Below are 17,188 nucleotides of genomic sequence, written 5' to 3' on the forward strand. Positions count from 1 at the left end.
TACTATCACCAGATAACTGACCTGTTATAGTAGTGTAGATGTCAACACTATACTATCAGCAGATAACTGACCTGTTATAGTAGTGTAGATGTCAGAAGAACAGAACAATGCAGGTGAACCTAGTTATCTGTGTGATCAGCAGACAGAGATTTCTCTCTGGTTTTGTGATGAAACAAAGGTATAGTTTTATTTATTCTGCTGCTGTCTTCTTATTGTCTTGACCTTTAGGACTATATATCACGGTGTCAAAGCATATGAACTAACAGGTTATTGAGCAAACAACGCAATTATCACAACAGGTTGTAAAATAGCTTTTCTTCTGACTCCCTCAGTGATTTTACCCACGCACCACTACTGGTGTGGTGATTAGTTGTGATTATTAAATATAATTAAACTGGTAAACAAGTTTGTGCAGAAGCTTTTTGGTTGTTTTTCAAATCCCAGATTTAAACTGAAGATGAAATATTGAATTCAGATTTAAAGAGGAGTGATGATACGACTCAAGGAATCTATGCAGGTTCTCCAGGTCCAATATTATTTTAATATTTATTATTATATTATATTTATTTAATATTTTAATTTTAATGGAAGGGTTGCACTTCAACAAACACCTTGACAATGTCAAGATCTACATGTATTTTATGTTGCCAACTCACACTATTGGTGGGCCCAAAACCACCCATACATTTGATTGGTCGACATGGGAAGGTTCCTCAGCCGTCACTACAACCAATAATTACAGAGTTGACAGGTGAAAACTACTTAGCCAAATATGGCATAAAAATGTTTAACAGACAGCTAACATGGTACTAAGAGCACTGACATGGTACTTAAATATACATGGTTCTATCTGGTCAACAACTCAGGTTTCAGAATGTCTTGGTCAGATTATTCACTGATCCTCAATGAGCAGATAGAGGAATTTCTCTGTCAGCTTGTCTGTGACTGTTGTAAGTGTGGTTTCTGAACAGGAGTGAGGATTCCAACACAGTATAAACATTCTACTGATTCACACAGTGCATACATATAATATATAGAACATGCTGGATACATACTGTATATTGGGTATATATTGGATTAGAATAATTTAGAATATATATAGGTTCATATTTCAGTCATCAAAACTATAGAACCAAGGACTAGTTACTTTATTCAACACACAATACTACCCTTAAACACTTTGGCTCCTTAAAAATCGGTCCTCTCCTTCACTGATCTGCCAATCAGTGAGGGTTCAGGGGAGGAGACAAGGAGAGAAGGGATTTTGAAGCAATTGGTAATTTGCATTTCCACAGATGACATACCAACACCCCCATCTAGTGATATATTCTGGTGTATTTTTATTACCAGTGGCTGAACGCATCAATAGAACACAGAACATCAATAGTATTCAGAGCAACAGGGGTAACTTAGGATCCGTTTAGCCTTTTAGATCACATTGAATAAGACTACATGGACAGGTTGGACCTGATCCTAGATCAGCACTTTACTTTAAAACACCTTTATTTGTCTACAGCTGATTAAAATGGTACAGAACAGATTCCAAGTGAACAATTAGTATACATTCTTATAATTGATGTACCGTATTTCTCATGAAGCCAAATAATATTTTAAGTGATTAATTTGTAAGTGATAATAATAACAATAAACAATCTTAACTTTGTCCAACTGAAAGTCATTCCCTCCAGCTCCACAGTGTTCAAACTCACATTATTATCATAATCACCATATTTGTGGTTATTAACTAGAAACATGTAATTATCATCATTAACAGCAAAAATAAAATCATCAGCGAAACAAATGCAATTATCATCAACAACAACAACAAGAAGAAAATCATCAACAACAAGAAGAAAATCATCAACAACAAGAAGAAAATCATCATCAACAACAGGAAGAAAATCATCATCATCATCAACAACAAGATTTTAATAAAATCATCAACAAGAAGAAAATCATCATCAACAACAGGAAGAAAATCATCATCATCATCAACAACAAGATTTTAATAAAATCATCAACAAGAAGAAAATCATCATCAACAACAGGAAGAAAATCATCATCATCATCAACAACAAGATTTTAATAAAATCATCAACAAGAAGAAAATCATCATCAACAACAGGAAGAAAATCATCATCATCATCAACAACAAGATTTTAATAAAATCATCAACAAGAAGAAAATCATCATCAACAAGAAGAAAATCATCATCAACAAGAAGAAGAAAATCTTCATCATCATCAACAACAAGAAGAAAATCATCATCAACAAGAAGTAGAAAATCTTCATCATCATCAACAACAAGAAGAAAATCATCATCAACAAGAAGAAGAAAATCTTCATCATCATCAACAAGATTTTAATAAAATCATCAACAAGAAGAAAATCATCATCATCAACAACAACAAGAAAAATAAAATCATCATCAACAACAGGAAGAAAATCATCATCAACAACAGGAAGAAAATCATCATCATCATCATCAACAACAAGATTTTAATAAAATCATCATCAACAAGAAAATTATCATCAACAACAGGAAGAAAATCATCATCAACAACAGGAAGAAAATCATCATCATCATCAACAACAAGATTTTAATAAAATCATCAACAAGAAGAAAATCATCATCAACAACAGGAAGAAAATCATCTTCAATAACAACAACAAGATCATCATCCAGGCATATCCCTCAAGATTGACTTTGAACATTGGGAAATACCTTCAGAACGGGCCACGTCATTGAACACATCACTATTAAGGTGTGGCCCAAATAAAACATGTTTTAAATCTACTTAGTGATCATTTTGATGAAGTAAATTATTGAAAGTATAATCAATGTGTAATACCTCTATATGAAACAATAAATGCATTTTTTCACAATAAAACTTACATTAGGATGAAAACGCAGATCTGTAAATTTGCTAAGAGGTCATATAGTTTATGAATGTATTTGTAAATATGACTTTCTGTGATCCAGTTATGTGTTTCCGGATCTGCACATTATTTCAACAACTCTGGGCGACAGGCGCCTCACATTTTGAATCTGTGACATATCCATGTCATGAGAGTTATTTCTGGTTGTCGAGTCTTTGAATGTTCAATTATATGTTAACATGTTGGTAAACAACATTCATTATATACAGTAAAACTCCACTTTATTTCATGTTGAAAGCCTTTTTCAAGCTCTTCATTGCATCATCAGGTGTTAATGCCTTCCAGTCCTCTGGTAGATCAGCAGGAAGTACATCTGTGTCTTTAGCAATTGTCTCATTGAATGTGGCCATCACATACTTCCAGTAGTCTGAAGCCTTGATGCTGGGATCTCCATCTATCTTCCAGTCAGGGTAATATTTCTGGTAGTCCTTGAAGGGGTGACCATCCTCTCCCGTCACCAGGGGGTGGATGAATAATAAATCACTGATTACATCAGAGGAACATATGTCAGTTACTAACTTATTTGTAGGTATGAACTTTACACTATTTAGACCTTGTGGACGATGAATATTTGTAAAGTGTTCAGCATGCTCCTTCCCTCCTGCATCACAGGCTGCACCGCAGAAAGGACATTGCTTGCCGCAGCCAAACAGACTGGTGAACATCTCATCCTGTGGCTTGAATGGCAGAGATTTGAGTCTCTCTTTGATGTCTCTTTCCTTGTCATACTTAGCTGCTAGTGACTGCTCGATTTCTCTCACAAACTCTGTGAGGTAGACAGCAAACTGTTTTGTGTCTGCAGTGTTCAGAATCAAGATGGACTCCAGAGCATCCTTGATGACCAGCTTCTCTTCAAGGGCTCTGCAGATGTTCTGAATGAATGTCTTGACATCATTTACATGTGTTGTGCTAGTTGTTTTCCTGATGTTAGAGATTGTGTCGGTGATCATCTTGACTATCTCTGAAGTATGTTTATTTTCCAACTTCTCCAGACTGTTCTCCTTTGAGAGTTGTTGGACAATCTGGTCAAACAGCCAGTTCTTCACAAACCTTTCATAATGGTTTATGTACCCTCTATATTTCTCATATTTTCCATCTGTCAGGAGTTGTTTCAAAATGGAGAACTGGAAAGCCCATTTTGTGCTGTAATCCTGTGACCCTTTACCTGTCTTCACTTCATCTACCACATCAGGACCAATCATTTTGGTCACATAGTCCTGTACAGCTGGCTGCAAACAGAGCTTTGTGAAGTCCTCAGCTTTCTTTTGGCACTGATCTCGTTTATGAAATATGTCTTTGAACTCAGTAAGGTACTTGTTCTTAGAATGTTCCAGACACTTCCTTGGGTCATTGACTGCAATGAAATAATTATGCATCTTCTGGAACTCTCTGGCTGCTCTGCCACAGATGTGTAGCTTCAGAGAAACCTCACATTCCTCACTGTTTTTTACAATCTTGTGTTGTTGTAATGTTTCATCAATCTTGTTCAGCAGCTCTTTGATGTAAGTATCATGGTAATCTGTTTTGCTTTCCACCTTCTGTGTTATAAACAACTGACACTGTGTTATGATGTCATCACACAACTCTTGTAGTTTCTTCCTGTAATGGTTGATATCGAAGTGCTTGAATAAGCCCCCAATTAACTCCCCTAAACCTCTAGTTTCCACAACAAATTCTTCTTTACCACAATCCTCCAGGTTGATTCGAACCAACATCTCATTGACCTGCCCACCCCTTGTTGTTAGATTTCCACTCAATATATGGAAGGCACCTTGAGCCACATCTCTTTTTGGGAGTCCTTTGAAGTGTATCTCAGCAAGAGTTTTCTTCCACATGACTTCAAACTCTTTACTAAGTTCCTTATCTGATAGACCAGATTTATTCTGTCTACATTTCTGTAGCAGATCTAGCACCTTTTTCTCCATTGTATTTGCCTGAGAGCTCTTGATGTTGTTCAGTTCTGTCATTCCCTCTTTGATCTCAACAGCTCCTTGCAGTTTGTTCTTCACTGTGTTTTCTGTCTCTCGTCTCAGGGTTTTAGCACTATTCACAAAGTCCTCCCTGTATTTTTCCACCAGATTGACATGGCCATCTTGCTTTTCAAAGTATTTTACTAGATTGTCTTGGATTTCCTTTTCTCCCAATGACAGTTTCTCAGATGCTTCTATCATTAAGTCTTGTAGCACATCTCTTATGGACCTCTGGGGATGTTGATCTGTCATGGCAATATTGGACATTTTAGTTTCAGCACCCACCATCCATTTATACATCTCTTTCTGGAAGGCCCATTCCCAACTATTGTACTCAGAACATAATCTGGAGTACGCATCTGCAACCAAGCTGTTTCTGAAACTGAAGATGAATTTCTCAAATTTAACAGACTCCCACAGGCTTTGTGTCCACTTCAGCAAATGTGTCATGTCATCATTACTCTGGCATTTTCTGAAATCTTTCATCAAGGTCTTCTTGAAGCCGTACACCGCCTCACTGTAGCCAGCATTGACTGGAGCCATAGGGGGAGTCCCATGCCAGAGTCCTGGGATGTAGCAGCTGCTTGTGTCTGGATCATAATCCATCACATCAGTGAACTTGGTGATATTCTCCTTCTTCTCCATTCTGGCTGCTGCCAGGGTCATTTCATTCAACTGTTCCAACAACTTCTTTCTGTCCCTCATGTTGTTGTCATGTGCAGACATGTCTGACACATTCTGGTGCACAAAATGACATATCGGCTTCTTCCCCACTTCCTTCATCCTGATAAAAGCATGAACAACAATCTGTAGAATGTCTTTCATCTCTGTGGAGTTCTCCATGGCGATGTTGATGATAGTGACATCACTGAGTCCTATCACCAGTGTGGCCAGTTCATTGTCATGTTCATGGCTGTCATCTAGTTGAGCCAACTCTGGTGATTTCAACCCCTCTGTGTCAATGATCATGATGAAGTCACATTTCAGCTCCTCCTTGAGTTCTTTGTTGACTTTAATCAGTAGCATGAAGGCACCTCTGGTGCATCTTCCACTGCTGACAGCAAACTGGACCCCAAACATGGTGTTGAGGAGAGTGGACTTCCCAGTGCTTTGGACCCCTAAAACTGTCACAACACGGATCTTGCTGTTAGAGTCCACAAGAGCATGAAGCTGAGTCAGAACAGCTGATATCCATTTCAGAGGGATATTTGATGCATCTCCATCCACAAGCTCAACGGGGAAACCATCCAACAGCATCTGAGCACACAATCCAGGGAGATGCTCCATCTGTTTCCTTTGAGGACTGTCTTCAGGGAGGGAGCAGGCAGCTTCATATAACTGGCCCAACTCACGCAGGAAGTGTTCAAGGCCTAAGGAACAGTCAGATAATTGCTTATCCAAATCTTTAATTTCGTCCTTTTTCTCCGGAGAATTTTGGCAAAGATTTTTGTACCGGCCCCTCAAAGCAGACAGGTTCTGACGTGACAGATTGTCCAGATTTATCCGCATCCATTTGAGGAAATAGGAACGCTCAGGTCCTGATCTTGACATTCCTAAAATGAAGCTTGTCATTACATCTGACATGTCACATTTATTTTGCTTCTTTCTCAGCTCTTCCTCCTTCCTCTTCAGAGAGCTCTTGTAGTGTTCAATGTCTTGACCTCCTGCTTTTCTCAGTCTACACTTCTCTTTTTCTAACTGGGAAAGCTCTTTCCAGATTGTTCCCTGTAAGGGTAGCTGTTTGTCTTTGAATTGAATTGTGTCTTTGATGTTCCTAGTGATTTCATCTGCCATCTTCCTGGCACTCTGACAGTCATCACTGTCTTCATCAACCAGAATCCCCATCTGATGAGCCACGTCAGCCATGTTTTCAATTGTCAATCTGTTTTTTCTATTTTCGATGATGTCACCCACAGATGACTGCAGGATTTTGACAAATTCTGCATCATTCTGCTTCTTCTTCACAATCACATTTGTTGGGTTGATACTGTAGTTTGTGATTATTTTCTTCAATGTGTCCACCCTGAATGTTTTATTCTGAGAGTTGACAACCAGAAATAACTCTGCTTTTGTGATTTTGCCTTCCAAAACCTTGAAATCTGCCTCGAAATCATCAGTGAAAATGTAAACTGCAGCTGATGTTTGACACAGAAAGGAGAACTGTGTTTCAAAGGACCTGATGTCTCCTCTGAGATTGGCCACCGCCACAGGCTCTGTGAACATGTCTGTGTTTTTGTTCCCAGATGGAAAGTACCAGCTGATTTCAACCAGTCCATTTGAGATTTGCAAAGGGACATCTCCACATTCCATATCATGATGAACAAAAGTGTCATGGTACTGTTGAGGGTTACTAAGCAACTTGTTCAAAATATGAGACTTGGACAAGCTACTCTCTCCTATCCTAACAAAGGACACCATAGGAATATCAGAGACAACAAGTCTGTCCTCCACAAAAGTCTTTGTGGATGTTTGGGAAGAGGGTCTGAACTTCCTCACTATGTCCCTCAAGGCCCACAGCATCAAAGTGCTTTGTTCTGTGTCACAGTTTGGCAGCAGCAGAGGAACAGCAAACTGACACATGGACATTTTCTGGACCATCTCCTGCTGCAGGAAACCATCTGAACACAGAAACAGGGCAGTTATCAGGTCCAGTGGATTAATTACATTGCTGCTATCAGAGTCAGTGTCCAGGTTGTCTACACCATAATATGAAACCTCCTGGTCAGTGGTCAGACATTTCACACTCCTAGCATTCACATTTGCCATCATTAATTTATTCAGGAAGGCCCCTGGAAGTGACTGCATAGTGGTAAGAGGTTCATCTGATGTAGTATCAGCATTTATCTCAAGGACAGTACTTAACGTCAGCTTGTTTTCATAATGATCTTCTAGTCCAGTCTTTGACAACAACTCCCTGAGCCAAGGTCCTGTAAATAGAAATGAAAAGAGAGCCATGATTACAAATACAAATCCTCCTCAAAGAATAGCAGAAAAGCGCACTAACAGGTGTTTTACACTGTACTTTGGATAAGGTTACAGAAGGCAGAGGCAGACCATTTCTGGACTCAATAACTCACAAAAAAGGAAGCTAACATTTAAATGTGAATTCAGAAATGAAAAGACAAATTTACAATGCTTACAAATACTTATAATGATTACAAATGTGTAGAAATGCTGGAACAGTGCACACATGTAAAACCTTTTAAATAGTTTATAAATGCTTATTAATAATGCTATTGAAAGTGAAGTATTGTGGTACCTTGGGGTGTTTCTCCTGAGGAACCCTCCTTCTTTGGATTTGACTCATCACTGGCTTTTGGCAGTGGCTCTTCCTCTTCAATTTTCTATAAAAAGTTGAATTCACAGGTTAACATGTTTAATTTATTATGACATTGAATCTACAATTCTGGTCTGTTGAGGATAGAGCACAATAGCTTCCATTTAGAATAATGGCACATTAATGTCTAGTCTGGCATGCATAGCTTTTGTTAAATTCACATTAAGGATGTTGTTTCCCTGTTGTGATGCCTATCATACAAACATTGGCAATGTTGCATCAGGATAGGCAGTATGATTGGAAAAAGGAAAGTTACTTTACACTTTTTAAATAAATATGTCCTGTATCTTCACATTTTCACAGGTATTAAATCATATTTGAAGATCCAGTATATCCCTGTTAAGCAGCAGCCATAACATCAAACTATCCATGACATCCACAAATTAGTGATTTCACTAGATTCAGAGTTAATTTACTGTTTTATTGTTATTCACTTTACATAGCTTATTTTCAAAATGTATATTACAACAAAAACAAGCTGGTACTCAACGTCTTATCACATTTAGCTTTGACCTTGAAATGGAACATGTCACATTACAGGAACATGATCAGCATGACCACTGAGGATGTAAAAGTGTGTCTTACCCTCTCTGCCTCCTCCTTCTTGCCAACGGGTTTCCCCGATACCTCCTCTGCTGCACCTGGAATGGAGGTTGATATATAGTACTGTAGTGACGGCACTATCTCAGATGCAGAAGGGAGATGCAGTGAGATCAGTGAAACTGTGTTTATGACTCTGGCTTACCACTAAGTTATTTTACAGTATTGGGTTATTTTCTGCATATGCGTTCTCATTTCAATGCCAAACCCAACAAATGGTGTGCGTAGCAAAAGAGCTCTATTTTCATGTCATCTGACCAAAAGCATCGGTTCCAATCCAACTAGAGCTCTTTGGCCATGCACACCAGTGGTGGGTTTGCCATTGAACTTAGATTCTATGAGCAGAAAATAACCAATCCTACTGTAAAATATGGTGGTGGATCTTTTGTGTCATGGGGCAATATTTCTTCCACTGGCTCTTGTTAAGGTCAACAGCTTCATGAACTTTACCCAGTACCAGGACATCTTCGTGTGGATGTCCCAGCAAGATAATAATCACAAGTACACATTCAAATCCACAAATAAATTATTAATTGGCCACAAAAATCAACATTTCTCAGACTCCGGACTTGAAAACATGTGGTTTGAATTGAAAAGGGCATTCCATAAGTGGAGACAAAGGATATCAATGGTCTGAGATCCAGGGGTGGGTAAGTTACTTTATAAATTAAATCAGTTACAGTTGCTAGTTACCTGTCCAACGTTTAATCAGTAACTTTTGGATTACCCCAAACTCAGTAACGTTATCGGATTACTTTCCATTCCCTTGAGATTACTTTCCCCTTAAGCGGCGCAGGTTATAAGCTGGCACAGCCCCAAAGTCATATAATCAAAATGTTTACGTTACCCCTAACCTTAATCACACCCTTATGCATAATCCTAACCATAAATTAAGAACAAACAAAAAAACATTTTTACAATGTAGCCAATTTTGACTTTGCAGTTGGCCCATCTAGAGGAAATCACTTAGTTCTTCCTCAAGGGCAAGATTCATCCCAATAAATGTCAACCTGAAGAACAAGATTCATCCCAATAATTGTCAACCTGAAGGACAAGATTCATCCCAATAAATGTCAACCTGAAGGACAAGACTCATCCCAATAAATGTAAACCTGCTTAAGAAGCATTAGAAGAACACAAAAATGAATATTACAAATTTAACCACATGTAAGATAAATCAATAAGTTTACATAGCTGGCAATAAATGGATGTTGCATTTTACTTTATGGGTTGGTTATGTAGGCTTCTTCTAAGCCGTTTCTTTCTACTACAGATAATAATATGATTAGGCTATATAAAAACAAATGTCAAACAGTCCAGTTCCAGTCATTACAATTATGTAAAAACCTGTTGATCTGCAAGAATGGGACGTCGAAAAATGGAAACATAGATTAGCCAAATTGTTTAACCTGAGAATAACCCAAAAAACGAAGGCCTAATTAGCACATTCTGTTGTTTAGGATTTTGTTGTCATGGAGGACTCATTGGGGTCCTTGCCTCCAGTTGAAAAATAAATGCTGCTCTCTGTATGGCATGCTTTGAGCACTACCAAAAAGTGCTATTTCCATGTGAAAAATGTATCCCATATGCTGCATTTGCTATAGATTCCGTTGTTGTTGACACTTTGATGTCTCCATAACTTTTTTTCAAGACGACGCCGGAGAAGAAGGCTGAGGTTTTACATATCCCTAACCAATAGTGTTTTTGTTTGTTTCTATGCGTTGTTTGTAACTTATTTTTTAACTTATTTTGTACATAATGTTGCTGCTACCGTCTCGTATGACCAAAAATAACTTATGGACATCAGAACTGCGATTACTCACCAAGAACTGGCAGAATCATTTTTTTCCTTTAATGAGTCTGACAAGCCCGACGTGAATGAAAAACTGATTTCCCAGCAACAGGCCCAAATCCCAGTAATTTGCGTGAAGAGAAGGTGGTAAAAAAGGGGCCGGAGGGCGGGCTGCCTTCTGAGAATTCGTAGGCAATCAAATAAACCCCCACTTCCTTCCATTCTGCTGACAAACATACAACCTTTGGAAAATAAAATCGCTGACCTACGCGGAAGATTAAACTACCAACAGGACATTCAAAACTGTAATATCTAATGCTTCACGGAGTCGTGGCTGAACGACGACACTATCAACATACAGCTGGCTGGTCATATGCTGTATCAGCAGGATAGAACAGCAGCGTCTGGTAAGACAAGGGGCGGCGCGGCGCACTGTGTTTTTGTATATAACAGCTGGTGCACAATATCTAAGGAAGTCTCAAGGTTTTGTTAGCTTGAGGTAGAGTATCTCATGATAAGCTGTAGACCACACTATCTACCAAGAGAGTTTTCATCTGTATTTTTCATAGCTGTCTACATACCACCACAGTGATTCTGCACTAAGACTGCACTCAATGAGCTGTATTCCGCCATAAGCAAACAGGAAAATGCTCAACCAGAGGTGAGATAAAAACTCTCTTGGTAGATAGTGTGGGACATTAATGCAGGGAAACTTAAATTAAACATTAAACATAACATTAAACATTTCTATCAGCATGTTAAATGTGCAACCAGATGGAAAATAACTCTAGACCACATTCACTCCACACACAGAGACGCGTACAAAGCTCTCCCTCACCCTCCATTTAGTAAATCTGACCATAGTTCTATCCTCCCGATTCCTACCTACAAGAAAAAATGTAAGCAGGTAGCACCAGTGACTCGATAAATAAATAAAAAAGTGGTCAGATGAAGCAGATGCTAATTCATTTTTTTGTTATTATTTAACTAGGCAAGGCAGAACAAGTTCTTATTTACAATGACAACCTACCAAAATGCAAAAGGCCTCCTGCGGGTAAGGTGGCTTGGATTTTAATATATATATATATATATATATATATATATATATATATATATATATATATAATACACACACACACACACACACACACACACACACACACAGTTGAAGTTGGAAGTTCACATACACTAAGTTGACTGTGCCTTTAAACAGCTTTGAAAATTCCATAAAATGATGTCATGGCTTTCTTTAGAAGCTTCTGACAAATAATGTAAATTAGCCTTGGAGGTGGAGGTGTACCTGTGGATGTATTTCAAGGCCTACCTTCAAACTCGGTGCCTCTTTGATTGATATCATGGGAAAATCCAAATAAATCAGCCAAGACCTCAGAAAAAAATAGTAGACCTCCACAAGTCTAGTTCATCCTTGGGAGCAATTTCCAAACACCTGAAGGTACCACGTTAATCTGTACAAACAATAGCACGCAAGTATAAAAACCATGGGACCACGCAGCTGTCAAACTGCTCAGGAAGGAGACACATTCTGTCTCCTACAGATGAACGTACTTTGGTGCGAAAAGTGCAAATAAATCCCAGAACAACAACAAAGGACCTTGTGAAGATGTTGGAGGAAACAGGTACAAAAGTATCTACATCCACAGTAAAACGAGTCCTATATCGACATAACCTGAAAGACCGCTCAGCAAGGAAGAAGCCACTGCTGCAAAACTGCCATAAAAAAGCCAGACTATGGTTTGCAACTGCACATGGGGTGAAAGATCGTACTTTTTGGAGAAATGTCCTCTGGTCTGATGAAACAAAAATAGAACTGTTTGGCCATAATGACCATCGTTATGTTTGGAGGAAAAAGGGGGAGGCTTGCAACCCAAAGAACATCATCCCAACCGTGAAGCACGGGGGTGGCAGCATCATGTTGTGGGGGTGCTTTGCTGCAGGAGGGACTGGTGCACTTCACAAAATAGATGGCATCATGAGGCTGGAAAATTACGTGGATATATTGAAGCATCATCTCGCAAATGGGTCTTCCAAATGGACAATGACCCCAAGCATACTTCCAAAGTTGTGGCAAAATGGCTTAAGGACAACAAAGTCAAGGTATTGGAGTGGCCATCATAAAGCCCTGACCTCAATCCTATAGAAAATGTGTGGGCAGAACTGAAAAAGCTTGTGCGAGCAAGGAGGCCTACAAAACTGACTCAGTTACACCAGCTCTGTCAGGAGGAATGGGCCAAAATTCACCCAACTTATTGTGGGAAGTTTGTGGAAGGCTACCCGAAACGTTTGACGAAAGTTAAACAATTTAAAGTCAACCCTTCCAAATACTAATTGAGTGTATGTAAACTTCTGACATACTGGGAATGTGATGAAAGAAATAAAAGCTGGAATAGATCATTCTCTCTACTATTATGCTGACATTTCACATTCTTTAAATAAAGTGGTGATCCTAACTGACCTAAAACAGGGAATTGTTACTAGGATTAAATCTCGGGAATTGTGAATAAATAAACATACCCCTTGATCTTCAAGAATAGGACATTGAATAATGGAAATATAGATTAGCCACATTGTTTTACCTGAGCATAACCCAAAAAACGAAGCCCTAATTAGCATACTCTGTTATTTATGATGTTGTTGTCATGGAGGACTGTTTGGGCTCATTGCTTCCAGTTTAAAAGTAAATGATGCTCTCTGAAAGACATGCTCTGAGCACTACCGAAAAGTGCTATTTGGATGTGAAAAATGAATGACATATGCTGCACTTCTTAAAAGGATTCACCCCCTTTTTAAATATTTTCATCTAAAATGACATAACCAAATCTAATTGCCTGTAGCTCAGGCCCTGAGGCAAGGGTATGCATATTCTTGGTACCATTTGAAAGGAAACACGCTGACGTTTGTGGATATGTGAAAGGAATGTAGGAGTATAGAACACATTAGATCTGGTGAAAGATAATAAAGAAAAAATAACTGTTCTTTTGTATCTTTGAAATGCAAGAGAAAGGCCATAATGTATTATTCCAGCCCAGCTGCAATTTAGATTTAGCAGTGTATATGCAAAGTGTTAGACTGATCCAGTGAACCATTGCATTTCTGTTCAAAACTTTGTATCAAGACTGCCCAAATGTGCCTAATTTGTTTATTCATAACTTTTCATGTTTAAAACTGTGCACTCTGCTCAAACAATAGCATGATATTCATTCACTTTAATAGCTACTGTAAATTGGACAGTGCAGTTAGATTAACAAGCATTTTATAAATCTTCTTCAGTCTAGGGTCTATGTTTCTGAATTTCCGCCTGACTGATGTGCCCAAAGTAAACTACCTGTTACACAGGCCCACAAACCAGGATTTGCATATAATTGGTAGCATTGAATAGAAAACTCTTTGAAGTTTGTAGAAATGTTAAAATAATGCATGAGACTATAACACAATTGATATGGCAGGTGAAAATCTAAAGAAAGGTCCCAGGCTCTTAGCTATGGGTCCTATGCAATTCTAGCTCCCAGATTGCAATTCCTATGGCTTCCACTAGATGTCAACAGTCTTTGTTCATTGTTTCAGGCTTGTTTCTTCCAAAACTAGGAAGAATTTGGAGTTTTGGAAGAAAGAGTCCCGGTGGAAAATCTGTCTGTCGGCTCAGAGGATTAATGATTAAATAGAAACGTAGTTTGACTTGTTTGAACAGTTTAGTGGTAGCTTTTTGGATTCCTTTGTCTGCAAGTTGAATGAGTGGATTACTGAAATGGATGCGCCAACTAAACTGACTTTTTGGGATATAAAGAAGGATTTTATCTAACAAAACGTCCATTCATGTTGTAGCTGGGACCCTTGGGATTGCAACCAGAGGAAGATTTTGAAAACTAAGTGATTCATTTGATCGCTATTTGTGATTTTATGAAGCCTGTGCTTGTTGAAAAATATGTTGATGTGGGGCGCCATCCTCAAACATTCACATGGTATGCTTTCGCTGTAAAGCCTATTGTAAATCGGACAAAGCGTTTAGATTAATTGAGGATAGGGGGACGCTAGCGTCTCAACTGGCCAATTGCCAGTGGAAATGCAGATCGCCAGATTCAAATAAAATGCTATAAAATTCAAACTTTCATTAAATCACACATGAAAGATACTCAATTAATGCTACACTCATTGCGAATCCAGACATGTCAGATTTTAAAAATGCTTTTCGGCGAAAGCATAAGAAGCTATTGTCTTGTAGCATGCACCAATCTGCACCAGTAGTAGACAAAAGAGCTAGCGTAGCAGGCGCTACACAAAACGCTGAAATAAAATATAAAATATGCATTACCTTTGACGATCTTCTTTTGTTGGCACTCCAATATGTCCCATAAACATCACAATTGGTCCTTTTGTACGATTAATTCCGTCCATATATATCGAAAATGTCCATTTATAAAGCCCGTTTGATCCATAAAAAAACAGCTTAGAAAATGTTTTCAAAATTTGCCAATAAACTTTGCCAAAATATTTCAAACTACTTTTGTATTACAACGTTAGGTATTTTTAAACGTTAATAATCAATCAAATTGTAGACGGGACAATCAGTATTAAATACATGAACGAAAAGAAAAAACTCTGCTCATCACGTCTTGTGCAACTCACAAAAGGTTCCCCCGTTCCGAGTTGGCCTACTTCCTGCTAAGACAAAGAAATAACCTCAGCCATATTCCAAACACTGGGGAGATCGTCTGGAAGATGTTGGAACTGAAACTATATTTCTATTAAATTTCCAATGGCAAAGACAATAGAAGGGAAGAGAGATGGGCAATAGGGAAGAGAGATGGGAAGAAAAAAAATAATCATTCTGAACAGTCAGTCCTCGGGGTTCTGCCTGGTACATAAATTATGTTATACTCACAGACATGATTCAAACAGTTTTAGAAACTTCAGAGTGTTTTCTATCCAAATCTATGAATAATATGCACATCTTACATTCTTGGCATGAGTAGCAGGAAGTTGGAATTGGGCACGCTATTTATCCAAAAGTGAAAATTCTGCCCCTAGCTTTAAGAGGTTTTAACAAGAATTTAAGCTTTTAACCGATATAAGATATTTGTATGTTCATAAATGTTTAATATTACGATTATTTATTTGAATTGTGCGCCCTCCAATTTCACCGGATGCTTTCGACAGGTGTCCCTCTTGCGGGACGCCTAGCCTTAAGAAGTTTGCTTTCTGCCAATATCAGATATGTCTACGTCCTGGGAAATGTTCTTGTTACCTACAACCTCATACTAATCGCATTAGCCTACGTTAGCTCAACCGTCCCATTGAGCAGAGTTTAGAAGGTAGCCTTTCCCTCCTGTGTTTCGTGGGTGATTGTTTCCGTTTCAGTGTTTGCACCATTCGGGACTGTTTTCCTTTTTCATTTTGATTATCTTGTTTTTTGTATTTTCGTATTTATTCCTATTAAAATACATGATGGATACATACCACTCTGCGTTTTGGTCCTCCGATCCTTCCTACTACTCCTCTTCGTCAGAAGAGGAAGACGAAGACCTTTACAAAACCAAAGACATGCATATGTGGATACCAAAATCATTTTTAATTTCAACAGTTTTATGGAAGAAATTGTGCATTTTTTGAAAAAAGGCCAACATTTTTGGCCACAACTGTACATTATGATTATGTCATAGTCATTTTGATAAATCTAGTTCAAGTTGAATGAACAGTGACACCAGACATAATACTTAGGTAGAGTACTTCCTTACTTACTAAGGGAAAATACATTATTGTCTGTGATACAGTTTACCACAGATAGAACAATGGGACAGATATTTTCACCGGATGAATGAATGTGAAGCATCTGCTTGGCGTTTCCACTCACCAAATATGGTAGTGAGAGGAAGTGGTGGACAAGTTGAAATAAGATGGATTTTGCGTGACATTCTGCAAATTTTGTCATCGATAAAACATTTGATCTCAATACAGTTTTCTGTTCCCAAACTACAATCTGTTATGAACAGAGTGGAATACATTTTGTAGACTTTACCCTTTGCCAAAGAAAAATAAGTGTTGTTTCGGAGGGCAAAGGCGAAATTAGTTATTGCACAAGCGCACTTCACAGAGTAGGCGTTCCCTAAAGGAAATATGCAAATGCAGCTAGAACGCGCCAATAGGATCTCGCTAGCTCATGCTTGGTCCTGCCCACCTCCTTGCTTGTTCTGCTCACTATGGCTAATTTGTTCCCATTTGAAACAGCAAGCTGTGGGCTATCTTGGTTTCGAGCTAAAAATATTTGGGGACAGGGGGCAGTACTTTCACTTTGGATGAATTGCGTGCCCATAGTGAACTGCATCAAACTCTGTTCTAGACTGCTAATATATGCATATTATTATTACTATTGGATAGAAAACACTCTGAAGTTTCTAAAACTAATTGAATTATGTCTGTAAGTTTTACAGAACTCATAGGGCAGGCAATCTTCCAAACAAGTTTTGAAATTCTGAAATTTGGGGCAACTTTGACGTCATCGCCCCCTCCTTTCCCAACAAGATATGGATCTGGACG

General features: G+C 38.4%; 1 protein-coding gene across 2 annotated transcripts in view; it reads right to left on the bottom strand.

Annotated features, from left to right (window-relative positions):
- Positions 1 to 1,486: 1,486 nt before the first annotated feature.
- LOC139374624 (interferon-induced very large GTPase 1-like) overlaps positions 1,487 to 17,188 on the bottom strand; it is a 75,076-nt gene continuing 59,374 nt past the window's right edge. Inside the window, exons 14-17 of one of the 2 annotated variants that reach the window (XM_071115655.1) lie at positions 16,112 to 16,177; positions 8,833 to 8,888; positions 8,170 to 8,254; positions 1,487 to 7,837 (exon numbers count right to left, since the gene is read on the bottom strand). In XM_071115655.1, the coding sequence (XP_070971756.1) occupies positions 3,162 to 7,837; positions 8,170 to 8,254; positions 8,833 to 8,888; positions 16,112 to 16,177 (4,883 nt within the window). In that variant the 3' untranslated portion in view covers positions 1,487 to 3,161. The remainder of the gene's footprint in view (positions 7,838 to 8,169; positions 8,255 to 8,832; positions 8,889 to 16,111; positions 16,178 to 17,188) is intronic. The other variant, XM_071115657.1, reaches the window with a different exon arrangement.

This window comes from Oncorhynchus clarkii, chromosome 19 (genome assembly GCF_045791955.1).
Source record: "Oncorhynchus clarkii lewisi isolate Uvic-CL-2024 chromosome 19, UVic_Ocla_1.0, whole genome shotgun sequence".
NCBI lineage: Eukaryota > Metazoa > Chordata > Actinopteri > Salmoniformes > Salmonidae > Oncorhynchus > Oncorhynchus clarkii.